This window comes from Lepidochelys olivacea, assembly GCF_965140295.1.
Source record: "Lepidochelys olivacea isolate rLepOli2 genome assembly, chromosome: 6".
Lineage (NCBI taxonomy): Eukaryota > Metazoa > Chordata > Testudines > Cheloniidae > Lepidochelys > Lepidochelys olivacea.
The window spans coordinates 56,230,028-56,242,955 of record NC_140416.1 but is presented as its reverse complement, the minus strand read 5'-3'; the positions used below and the strand labels follow the sequence as shown (position 1 = coordinate 56,242,955).

Below are 12,928 nucleotides of genomic sequence, written 5' to 3'. Positions count from 1 at the left end.
CATTAATGTACGTAATCCACCTCCCTGAGAGATGGTGGCTAGGTCAACAGGAGAATTCTCCCGTCAACCTAGCGCTGACTATGCTGGATTTTTCACACCTCTGAGCGACGTAGTTACACCAACCTAATTTCCTAGTGTAAACCAGGTCTTATGTCATGCCCTCCTGACCTCGCCACAAACAGGTGCGAAGCACTGCTGGCCACTCATCCTGCTTGGTAGGGCCTGGTCTCCCAGCAACATAGACACAACACACACAAAAGTTAGAAAATAGATTTTATATTCTGTATAGATGTGGAGAAGTCAAACAGGTCAGGCACGGGTTGGGAAGAGGCTGGGTGTCAGGTCCCCGTCTCTACCTCCACCACCTCTGCTACAGCACCAAAACCGACGCCCTCCTGGATGATGACCACGTCACTGGGGGAGCCTTCGTCCTGCATGATGATACATTTGTGCTCGTGTTCAGAGATAGTGATCTCAATGATGTCATTGTTCATTTCCAGGTGCCCAGCAGGGGACGCGCTGCCCAGCATCCTGCGCGCCCCGGGCTCAGGGGGGCTGCCTGGGGGCTGGTAAGTAGCAATGTAATGCCCGTTAGCAGTTATCATAAGCTCTGCTTCTTTTATTGGTGCTGGCATCTCCACTGACTGCACCATGAGCACCGTAGGCTCCTCAGTACCCCCATCCTGAGGGACCTTCCTCTTGACCCTCTTCCTTGCAGCCTTTGGCACATCCATGCCCAGCAAGACCGCAGCCTCCACCAGCTTAATGGAGTCTCTTGCCCCCTTGTGGGTGACCTTGTGGCGCTTGAGGCTCTGCAGGAGGGTGTAGCCCATGCCACAGACATCACACTTGTAAGGCATGTCCTCCAGGTGGGATTTCTGGTGCCGGCGCAGCTTGGTGGCCAGCGTGTAGGCTTTGCCACACTGCTCGCACTTGAAAGGGCGCTCGCCGGTATGGAGGCGCTCATGGGCCCGCAGCGTGTGGGGGTCCTTCAGCGCCTTGCCACATACTGTGCACAGGTGGGCCTCCCCAGTGTGGGAGATGAGGTGCCGCCGCAGCTCCGGCAGCTGGGGAAAGGCGTCCCCACAGAAACGACACTTGTAGGGCTTCTCGCCGGTGTGGAGCCGCAGGTGGCCGCGCAGGTTGCCCTGCTGCCGGAAGTCCTTGCCACAGTAGGGGCAGATGTAGGGTTTCTCCCCGGTGTGCAGGCGCATGTGGTTGCGGAGGGAGCCAGGGTTGGCCAGGTAACGTTCACAGATGGCACACTTGCAAACCTTGGGGTTGGCTAGGTTGAGCTCCTTCATGAGGTGGATCTTCCTGTGGATGCGGAGGGAGGGCCGGCGGGCGAATGTTTTGCCGCACTCCTCGCAGGCAAAGGGCCGCTCGCCGGTGTGCAGCACCTCGTGCTCCCTCAGGTCCCGCTTGGTGCCATAGGCCTTGTCGCACTGCTTGCACTGGAAGGGACGCACACCCCGATGGAAGAGCACATGGGCCTTGAAGCTCTCCTCAGAGCTGTAGCTCTTGCCACATTCAGTGCACAGGAAAGGCTTGTAGCCAGTGTGGGTGAACCTGTGTTTCTTGAGGTGGCAGAGCTGGAGGAAGGCCTTGCCGCATTCCCCACAGCGATACCTGCGCTCGCCAGCTTCATCGCCGTGTGGCAGGGACTTTTGCTGAGATACACCCAGGCTCCCAGAAGACTCCTCCTCCAGTGCAATACTGACCTCCACCTCTGGGTACTTGTCCGGCTCATCAGGATCATCAGATAGGCCCTTCTTCCTTTGCTCCAGGGGCTCCAGTTTGGAATGGTTTTTGGAAACTTGCCCCACTTTCTTGCGCGTCTCTGCACCACCTCCCTCGGAAGTGCTTGGCCTCTTGGCCTCCTGCCCAGACACCCTAGCATTGTGCGCCTGCAGGCACTGGCCCGTCAGTGCATGCACCTTGCGCGGCTTCCCAGCTAAGCGAGCGCTGAGTCGAACCCCGTTTGGGGGAGACAATGGCAGATGGAGCTTCCCACAACATGCCTCTTTTAGCTCCCCATCTGCTCTCTTGGCTTTGGGTTGGGGGTCCATCTCCTTGACTGAGTCCTCTTTGCATCTGCTGTTAGCCTTAGCTGCTGAGGTGCTCTCATGGTGCTGGTTCTCTTTCCTCTGCACCTTGGCTTCCCCAAACTCATGTCTAGGGGTCATGCTTTCCTCCTCCTTCCTGCTGTTGTCTTGCAGCCTGTGGGAACGTTTGGCTGGCTGCCTCCTGCCTTCGGCTCTAGTTTCATTCTCCATCACCTTGGAGTTATCAGGATCCCCTGCACAGACACACAACAGGGGGAAAATCAACACTGGCTATTGGAGGACAACAGGCTTGTGTTGTCCGGAACAGAGAAAATGGAGAAACTCAGAGACAGACACTCCACCCTACCAAGGGACATCAAGCATCTGGCTCCTTGATGCCTCTCTCCAAACAGGGGAGGAATTTCAACCTCAACACATCCAGGCAGGACTTTGGGGAGCTGTGCCATGGCTGGTAAGGCTAGGAACTGCAACATTCTCCATTCTGCATTGCTACTTCCTGAAGTGACGTAGGGTCAGGGTATCAGTCACAGGGCCCGGGGGACTGCAGGGCCAGACTGTTGGCCACTGAGCCCCAGCTGCTAGTATGTCTTCTGGACGCCTCAAAAATGGATAGTTCTATACAAACACCAACCCAGGGGGATATTCAGAGTAGGAGGAGGAGAATACAGCTGTGATTAGAGCCATGAGGAGTTACTTCTGTGTGGTATGTAGTTACAGCCACTTCAGAGACAGCAGCCCACCTGGGTATTTGACCAGCAACAAAATAGGCAACTCCCCATTACACCTCCATAATGCTCACTATGGAGATAGTCTAAATATCCCACAACCAAGGCAGAGTCTTCCTCTTTCCAAGCACACTACACAGTATCCTCCTCCCCATACCATACTACACCCTCCTCTTCTGAAAGAGCGGGGAAGGCAAGGCAGCATTACTTCCCCATTCCCAAGGGAAGGGAACTCAATCCCTACAACAATGGTGTGGGAGGAATCTCTTATTGAATTTATAGGCCCCTCCAAATTCACTCCCCCAGGGGTTCGCAATCCCTAGAGCCTGCCTTATTCTGGAACTGCACCAATGCTCCAAACTCTGAAGACACGCTGGTTAACGGGTCCCCAGAATCACGTAGTGATCTCTGCTTAACAGCGCTGTAGTCATGGCCTTTTCATAAGAGGAAAACAAGGTTTGCATGTCCTAAGAAAGGAACGTACCTGCAAAGGGTTCTGATGCATTCCCACATGGGGAGGCTCCTTCCCTTTGCACCACAGCCTCTGCCTCTGGAGTTGCTGTCTCTGTCACAGCTGCCACTGCCAGCTGCCCCTTTGGCTTCTTCTCATCAAAAACAGCTATCCCCTCCGATGCACTCTCCAGCATTCTCCTCTCCACTTGGGCAGGACCAGCTTGGGCCTCTGTAGGCCAGTACAGCAACTCGGTTCCTGCAGCGATAAGACGCCGCACTCGGATGTGGAGCCTTCCACTGATCCACACCAAAGCCACGTTTGCCTCATCATCCCCCCGGCCTCGCTTCACCAATCTGCAAGACACCAAGCTCAATGTCAGCACCCACCGGGGCACATGGAGATCTTATTGCCTTCAGTGGGAGCTCCAAGCTCTGAAGGATCAAACTTCAGCCAACTGAGAAGAGTCCTCCTAGGAAATAAGCCCTTTAACTGGCTAAAAGAGGCCCCCAATGTCTTGATAAGAACACGTTCTGAATTCTTGGGCTGCATGTAGCTACAAACTAGCTCCAGAATAAAGCTCTCTCTGACTCCTTAAAACACCCTTCACTATCCCAGGTCTCTCTGTCACTTTAAACTTTCCAGATAGGTCACTTGGAGGCCCTCCTACAGAAACAAACTTTCTCCACAAAGAGAGCCAAGAATCTGTCATTCCCCTTACATACAAAAGGAAAGAGTGAGATCATATTTACACAGCATTTTTCATCCCAAAGAAACCCTTATGCAGCCAGGGAGTATTTCACCCACCCCTGAAATGCAGCCAACTGTGGGGTAGAACATGGAAGATGGCACCTTCCAGTAACGCAACATTCCACTAGGGCACAGAACCAATAACTGAAAAATACCCCATGATGAGTGATCGACACCATATTCTGAAGCACCTGGGCTATTTCTTGGAAGTCTGCCATCCATGTATTGGCCAAGCCTGACACTGCCTAGTGAGACCACCCCATAGTGTTACAGTGGCTATAGATTCTCTCTTTACACTTACAGTATGTCCCAAAGGAAACCCCCATGTTGTTTCATATACAGCTACTCACTTCCTCCAGCTGGGGCTCCTCTCACAAATGGATTCATCACTGCAGCAGCCAGACTGAATTGCCTGAAAAACAAAATGAATTCAGAACAGACGTACAAGTTCGGTGTCTGCCCCTTAATTGGGAGCTGGCTGATGCACCTGGCACTTCCTGTAATCAGTCTCCATCCTGATCATCACTACAAAAGTTTTTTTTTTCTCCTGCTAATAGCCTATCTTAATTGATTGGTCTTGTTAAGAGTTGGTTTAGCAACCCCCATTTTTTCCATGTTCTCTGTAAATCTATCTATCTATCTTCCTACTGTATTTTCTACTGCATGCATCTGATGAAGTGGGCTTTAGCCCATGAAAGCTTATGCTCAAATAAATTTGCTAGTCTCTAAGGTACCACAAGTACCCCTCATTCTTCCTGCTGATACAGACTAACACTGCTACCACTCTGAAACCTATAGTGACTCAGGCACTCAGATCCCATAGTGATGGGCAATCAGGACCCGAATAAAAGTGAGACCTGATACCTAGTGTTGGGTGCTTGCAGACTTCCCCTGCCACACTGGAAATGCCGAGGCAAGTGCCGCACATGGGAGCCAGGCACTGGGCAGTAGAGAACAAAGAGCTTCAGCAGACGGTACAGAGCTGGACACCTGGGTTCTCGAGCATGGCAGCGCCAGGCTTTGCACCTGGCTGGGACCTTAGTCTCTCCCCTTCCCCTTCTTTCATGATAAGCCTCTGTGGTGGACAGGGAGTCCTGCCGCCCCCACTCAGCTGGGTGCTACTGGCTTGCCCGCGAGCTGGAGCTGCTCCGGGGCTTGCTTGTCAGGCCCCCCCGGCCCAACCGTACCTCCGAGGGCGCTCTCTCTGCCGCACAGCCCAGCTCCTCCTCCGCCCGCGGCCCGAGGAGCGCTCCCGGCGGCAGGGCTCTCCCCACGCACCAGACGCCCATGCCCGGTTCCTGGGCGAGGGAGGGCCCCAGGGCCAGTCCCGGAGGGAGGCTCCGCAGGGCTCCGCAGGACGCGCCCGGCTGCGCGGGCAGGTCTCGGATCCGCCCCGGGTGGCCGCGGACGGGGCGCTGCTCACGGCCTGCGGGGCGACAGGGGAGCGACGGCGTTACACGGGGGGCGCAGGCCCCGGGGCACGCTCCCGCCGGGCGCCCGCTCGCAGCCCCCACTTTCCCGGCCAGCTGGCTCCGCTCCATGCCGGCCCGGGGCGGAGGCTCCGGCTCCGCGACCCCCGGCCGGATCCTGCCGCCGCACGGCAGAGGCGCGCGCCGACCCGGTTCCGGTCGGGAGCGGCCGGAGCCGAGAACAGGGTCCCCGCTGCCGGCTGCCCCGTTGGGGGTGGAACCATCCGCGGAGCCAGCGGCCGCGTCCGGACGACTTTCGCTCGGACCCAGAAGGCGCCAGGGACCGGAAGTGGAGAATGGGGGCGGGCCGCTGTTTCCATGGAGAGGGGAATCCCTCTTCCGGTTCGGAGGCGGATGTTTGTGAGCGGGTTTGACAGGCGGGACCCTCTGGGAGCGGGCGACGGGTGAGGGCGGCGAAAGCGGCGGTCGCGGTGTCGGGTGGGGGTCGGTATTTCGGGGCGACGCCGGCCTGCGGGGCTCGGGTCCAGGCGGCGAGCGCGGCCTGGCGGTCGGAGCGGGCCACTGGCCGCCCGGACTCTCGGGTTCTCCCCGTGGCTTGGGCCGGGGCCGCGCTGCCAGCGGTCAGTGGCGCGGTGTCGGGGCGGGGGATGAGAGGATCGCGGTTCTCGCTCCCCGCGCGGGGAGACGGGGGGTCAGGGGGCTGACGCCTGCCAAGCAGCCGGCGAGGGGGAGCGGCGCGGAGATGCCGAGGGGTTGATGATGATGATGATGGCGGGGCTGTCGATAGGTAGATTGGGGGTAGGAGGGTGGGGGATGCCTGTGTCTTGGAAGGGGCTTGACTGAGGAGCCCGGGTTGCTCGGGGAGAACTGGGCCGTGTGTGGGGCTTGGCAGGCCGGGAGTCCAGCTACGGAGCTGTCTGCTAGTTTTCTTTTTAAAAATAAGAAAATTCCCAGACAAAAAAGTTGTTCACGCTGCAAATAGAGATCCCCCTAGTTTGCATTTCTAGTCTTAGCATGTCTTGTTTTATATATATTAAACAACGTTTAGAAGTTCGGCAGGTTTGGCAGTAAGCGGTCAGCTCCAAGCAGAAACCACTCTTTGTACCCTTTGGATGGGGTGTACTCAAAATATGCACTGGGCACCGCTTTTTTAGAGGGACGAGACCAGAAAATTATTTTTCTATCGTTCCTTTGGCTAGTCAGACATTGTGCGTTTCTCTGGCTTCCTTTCCCTTTCAAAGTTTAAGTGTCAAGGCGTCCTTTCTAGAACACCACTCCCACTTGAGGAAAGCTGTAAATAGGGTTGGGAAGAGCAGGGTTAGAGCAGGGTTTGTATTGGAAGAGGGTGGAGAGTGCATACAGAATGGGAGCAGAACTAGTTCAGATAAGGCAATCCACACTTACAACGCTCAGGGCCCCAAGGCTGGCTAATGCCCAGGTTTACAGTGCTAAAGGGAATACAAGGCCTTTGAATGGATCATTTATGAACTCTTGGATTCAGGAGAGTTTCCTGAGGCTTGGGCAGTGATAGACCAAAACCCACTATGTAACAGCTAGGATGCAAGCAGGTGAGTGTAGACCAGTGAGCCTAGAGGGCAGAAGAAGTTCTAGAACCCCAGTCTGATGGCGGGGGAGTCAGACAGGCTGGGTAGGGGAGTTCAGGTTTAGTGCTGGAGCTCTGTAAGTAGAAGACTGTTTCTCTGTAGGAAGAAGCAAAGATCAGGAACTATAATATGCTTCAGTTTTCCCCAAAGTATTTGTCAAAGATCCACATTCACAATTAACATTTGGGACATTAGATAGACTAGGGCATTGGGGAGACAACAGGAGATTAAGGGACCCTGCGAGGGAAATGTCTTTTCTTGGACAGGTCCCCCATAGGTCACTTTATACTGTTGTTCATATCATATATGGGATTTGAAAACTGGGGATCAAATGCAACCCTGGATCAGGCTGCTCTGTTGAAATCGGTGAAGATACACTGCCTTCTGTCATGATGAATTTGGAACATAGGCGTTGTCATATTGAAGCAGAGCCAAGGTCCATTTAGTCCAATATTCTGTCTCCAGCAGTGGCCAGGACTAAATGCTTCAGATGCAAATGTAAGAACTCTGCCGTAGGCAGATGTGGTACAATATCCACCTTCTCTCCCCCCCCCGCCCAATTAGGTCTCATCCTGAACTCTAATGGTTAGATTTTTCTTAAGCTGTGAAGCATGAGGTTTAATATCCTTCCCAAATTTTTGTTAGCATTAACAGTTAAAATTCCTGATATTCTTGTTTTTCATATAAATGTCCAGTCCCTTTTTGAATCTTGCTGTCTGAATCTTTAGTTTGGCTCAAGGTATCCAGGTTTGCAGAGGAGGCTGAGCTACAAGGGGGTATGCCAGAAGGAACTGGGTTTGTGGCTGGCAAGAAAGATATGTTGCCGTTTCGAGACTGTCACATGACTCCAGTTCCTTAGAAATTCAGCAAAACGCCTTGTGTGGTGGGTGGGGCCAGAGGAGAACAGATAAGCAACCTGTGCAGCTTGTGGTGGGACTCCGAGGGAGAAACCTGAGCTCCGCTTTTCTACTTTCTTCCTGGATCTCTGCTAGGTTACAGGTTGTCTGCCACACTCCCCTGATCGTGATCGCTAGTTGGGTAGGTTTGCAGTGGCTACGGTGCCTGGCTTTTGGCAAAGCATTTGAGGTTGGAAATGGAATTCCATTAGATTCAGCTTTTACTGAAGCACTGGAGAACCAAGGTGTAGCAACAAGAAGCAGTGTATCCATATCGAGTTAGCGGGGTCATTAATGACCTGGAAGAAGGAAGTTTGGCTCTTGATGTCTCTCTCTCAGGGTGATACCTCTGCAGGTGCAGCCAGCTGAGACATTTGAGCTAACAGCTCCCAAACTTCGGGGGTGGGGTGGGGTTGGGCAGGATATTGTCACTGGAGGTTGGGCATTGTGGATTCTGGAACTCATGCTTGCAGTGCCTGAGTTGGTTGGTTTCAAGGCATATCTGTTTTTCCAGGCTCTTTCTGAGAGACTGGGTTAGTGCAGTGGTGAGTTATAAGTCCTGGTGTGCTCAATGGGCTTTGAGGGTGGTGTTGATGCTGAACTGGGTAAAAAAAAAATCTGTGTATATTTGTATAAAAATTGGTAACATCTGAGGCCAAAGTAATGGGTTAGGGACCTTCTCTAACTTGTAAGGCAAAATAATTATGTGTGCAGCAGACGCTAAACTGGCGGAAGCTGCGAGCAAGGACAGAGAAATAACTCAAAGGGCCCTAGAATTTTTATCCATGTTGGGTCTGGCAGTTGCTGATTAATATGAGAAGTGATTGAGGAAGGGGAATTGCTTCTTTGCTTGATGATATATTTCTTCTTTAATGTATTTAAATATATGTCAAAGGCAGTTGGCGATGCGGATGAGCGTTCTTTGGTGTAGAGTATTACGTCTAAATAAATAATGCAGATGGGAGGAAAATGACCAAACCCCAGACTCAGTTGGAGGAGGAAGCCTGGGGAGCAAAAATAGCTGAGAACCTGGTGCGGGAGGCAGCAAATGAGACAAGTTCATGATGTAATAGTGCTGCAAAAAAGTCTGTGTCAGTTAGAGGCTACGTGTGCAGAGACTTCATATGAACAGAGAGGATTTATTCCTTGGGGAGACCCCATGGGGATCCTGCATTAAGTTCTGGGCTCCTCAGTCCCAGAGCCCTCCCATTCCAAAGCAAGGAGAGGGGTGGGGCGCACTGCTTTGGGAAGACATCCCTTGGGGTACTGCACTCATTTCTGGGTACCTAAGTATTGGAAGGGATCCTGAAAAGCTTCTTAGAAATTCTCAGGGGCAAGAGGGACTAACTCACAAAGAGGTGATGCAAGCTCAATCTGCTACTCCTTGCATACGCATGGCACGGGTTTCTCTGTCATGTGGAGCCTGAACCCACTCTCAGGATTTGGGGAGCTGCCTGCATGTGTAAGGGGCTGGGAAGTTCAACCTCTGGAGCGAAGGCTGGGGAGGAAACATCTTCTTGGGTGGAAACATCAGGTGTCACACAGGGCACTGAGGCACTCTTTTACTGCAGAACTATAAGGAACCTGGAGACTAGTGCACTCTATGCCACGTGGTGCCAGCATTGGAGACCCTACCAGTGAGAGGAGCCTGCTAATGTGGAATCCACTTGATGCTGGCTTTTAAACCAATAACTTGGGCCTCTGGCTCAGTACTGCAAGCTGTTCCTGAAGCCAGGCTGTGGCACTTCCTGTGGTGAGGACTAAGGGAACCCAACTCCATGCTGCCCCTGGGCCAGCACCACCTCTGCCTGGTAGAATTTGGACTTAGTCCCTAAGCACTTCAGGACACTGCTTTGCAAGCTGCTGCTGGTGAGCAGCAATGACAGTCAGATGTAGAGGACTCCTATCAAAGGCTTCCCACTGATCGAGGGGGTGGCAGCAGTTAAGACTGAACCTGAATTCCCTCCATTCCTATTGAAGTTGCTGTGTGTTAAGACAGCACCTTGCAGGAATCTAGGGTCTGAGATGGGACCAGCTAAGGACAGTTTGCATGCAACCTCCAGGGTTATCAGACTTCACATCTGAGTGTCTGCTGGATTATTGGGGAAATTATACTGGTGCTGGGGATTCTATAATCAGACTAAATCACTGCAAATACTGGCTACAGTTGCCATAGAAACTGAATCTGTTGTTGCTAGGTGTGGGGAGCTGGTTGTCACTTGGCTACAGCTGCTGCATAATTCCAACATTAGCTCATGGTCCAGAGGAGCGTAGTGTCCTGCTCCATGACCCTACTGAGATCCAAGAGAAGTTCAGGCAGCTCTTCTAGCTCTCAGGAGGGGGGCAGGGAACAGTTTTGCTTGGCTCTCTAGCTGACTGCAGATCTGTCAGGCCCTGCATAGTTTCTGATTTGCCTCGAAGATCCTCTGCCCATATATGTCTGTCTCACTGTGGTTATGGGAATCTGACTTGACTTGAAATAACTCCCAGACATCCGGGAGCCAAGGACGAGTTAAAGATTGTGTCTGAGTTGCTGGGGAAGAGATAAGGAAGGGTCAGAGCCCCCAGCACCTCCTACCAAAGGGAGGGGACAAACTCTCAAAGTTCTAACTAATGCTCTGGCAAAATCCCCACCCCAAACCTGGCAATTGGTGTAGCCCCAAGCATATGAGCAAGACTCTCTAGAGTTTGGAATGTCACCCTGATCACACTAACTGTTCATAGGCTCCTTGCATTCTTGGATCTCACAAGCAGCTATAGGAACTCAGAATTCGAAACACCAAGCTACTCCACCTTCCTGCACTCCAGGAAAAAGCCACTTTGGGTCTAGAACCATAGCTTCCTTAGTTAGTTAGTTAGTTCCTTTGTTAGTTTTCAGGCAAGACCATGTGTTCTGCTGCTGTTTAGTTCCCAGTCACTGCAGTCCTCTTCTGGGCATTCACACGCAAACAAGACTCTGTCCCATCCCAGAGCCCTTCCTTCTACAGCCTGCACATGCCTGCGTTCCCCTCTGAACTACTCCCAGGATGCGTGCATCCCTGTGAATGACAGATGCCTCACTGGCTGCAGCACTACAAAGCCACCTCAGCCCCCACCCGTGGCCTTAACAGTGGTGTCATCATTGGCCTTATTTCGTTATAGCTCCCTTTGGGATGCAGCCTGCTGGCTGCAAAGTTCCCATCTTCATGGTCCTGCTAATATTAGTTCCTGAGAGCAGGGTCTATACCTCGGTCCCATCCATCAGCCTCCTGCATATCACCAGGGCATCAGCATTAAACTCAATCAGCTGTTTCTTAGAGGGCTCCCTTAAGAAATGGGAACCTCCTGAAGATCTGCTGCTTTAGTTCAGTTTTGGGGTCGCACCCACATTTTACCACAGGTGAGATTGAGGAAAAACTCTCAGCAGCAGCGAATGAATCTCATGCCCTGGAATCTCTAAACTCCCTAGCCTCCTCAGTGTCGTGGCACAGCTTATGCAGTGCTGCCTGCATCGGGTTATTGTGCTATGGAAATAACATGGGGTGTATCCTAGCCTCTTGCCCTATGTGTTGGGATGGGAGAGAAGGATTTTGCTATTGTGATGCTAAACTGAGAATGCTTGTGGGGGGGCAAAGGGGGTTGGCGTTCTCCCTGCATTTTAGTCCAGTCAGTGAAATTTTGCTAGAGATGCGTCAAGCTGTCCCCAACAGGATTTTGTTTCTAATGCACTGAAGCACCCATGTGTGCCAGTGCAGATAACTGTTAAGAGCCCCCTGACCCTCCCTGATAGCTGGGGGATATGAAATCTGGGAAAGCTTCCAGAGCAGAGCCCTGCTGTGCAAGCAGCTGGGCCCAATGCCAGCTCCACTGGGGCAGGAAGGGGCGTGTTGTGTGGAAATAATGGCTGGTACAGTCAGTGTGTCAGGCAGGGACTGGGATAGCCTGTTATCTTCCCTTGTATCTCAGTGTCTCTCCCAAATTGAGTTCTCTGGGAGGGAGAACCATCAGGCCACAGCTGGGCTCAGGGCAGAGACTCACTGGAAGGGTTAGCTAGGGCTCTTTCCCCCTCCCAACAGGAGGTAGAAGGGAAGGGTCTGCTGTTCAGGGTGCCCATTGCTGCAAGTAGAAGGGGTATCTGGGTGGGCTTTGGGGGAGAGAAAGTTTCTGGGTAGGGTAAAGTGTGAGCAGTCTTTGGGGAAGTCAGGAAAAGGGGTAAGAAGTCAGTGGATGGGCTGAGTGTGGAGGGGAGGGGAAGGAAAGGGAGAGCCTCTGGATAGGCTGTGAGAGTGGAGTTGTGTGATCTGTATGTGTCTGACTTAAGAATCTCTGTAGTTTTCCTTCTAGGCTCTTCGGGCAAGCAGCTGAGTTTGGGGGCCATAGCCATGGACCCACTCTCGGAGTTGCAGGATGACCTGACCCTGGAGGACACCAACCAGTCCCTGAGCCAGCTCAAACTGGCTTCCTTCGATGATAAGAACTGGCCAGCAGATGAAGTGCCTGTTTTTCCCAAGTCAGGTGGGCATCTCTGCTGGGGCCAGCAGACATTTGGGTGCAGGGCTGACTTTGAGGCCAAGAGGTATTCCAGGACACCTTGTGCCTTGGCCTGTTGCAGGGAACTGTGACCCTCTCACACTCTAACTCAGTCCCATCTGGGATGTGAGGGTTGGGAAATGGAGATGTGTGAATTGTTTTGTGCCCGAAGCCCACAGTGTAGTACCTGGCTGGGCTCTTGCAGGCTCTGATACCCAGAGAGACCAGGTGATTTGGCAAAGCATGCAGGGTAGGCAGCAGGGTATGTGCAGAAGCACCTGTGCTGTGAGCAGCCCTGACAATACCCTTGGCTCCTTTCCTCTCATACATGTTGGGTGAATTTCCATGCTCAGGAGAGTCCTGAGCAGAAACTGACTGACTAGACACTGTTCTGAGTTGTGGGGTTTGGGACACGCACAGTTGCCTTCCAGGGACAAGGCTGAGACTTGACAAAACTTGCTTGTCCTGTGACAAAATCAAGATTTCAAAACAGGTGT

General features: G+C 52.9%; 2 protein-coding genes across 5 annotated transcripts in view; one reads left to right on the top strand and one right to left on the bottom strand.

Annotated features, from left to right (window-relative positions):
- Nucleotides 1-256: 256 nt before the first annotated feature.
- Nucleotides 257-11,176, bottom strand: ZNF408 (zinc finger protein 408; the record flags this gene model as incomplete). The annotated part of the gene is made up of 5 exons (XM_084629803.1): nt 257-2,299; nt 3,276-3,598; nt 4,343-4,404; nt 5,180-6,033; nt 11,149-11,176. 5 exons carry the CDS (start codon nt 11,174-11,176, stop codon nt 339-341), a joined length of 3,228 nt encoding a protein of 1,075 aa, XP_084485929.1. The 3' UTR covers nt 257-338.
- The window catches only part of ARHGAP1 (Rho GTPase activating protein 1), a 48,531-nt gene continuing 41,347 nt past the window's right edge, over nt 5,745-12,928 (top strand). Inside the window, exons 1-2 of one of the 4 annotated variants that reach the window (XM_084629879.1) lie at nt 5,745-5,865; nt 12,234-12,416. In XM_084629879.1, coding sequence (XP_084486005.1) covers nt 12,284-12,416 — 133 coding nt within the window. In that variant the 5' untranslated portion in view covers nt 5,745-5,865; nt 12,234-12,283. Of the gene's footprint in view, nt 5,866-5,937; nt 6,043-7,931; nt 8,065-12,233; nt 12,417-12,928 lie in introns of those variants that run through there. The other 3 variants (XM_084629881.1, XM_084629882.1, XM_084629880.1) reach the window with 3 other exon arrangements.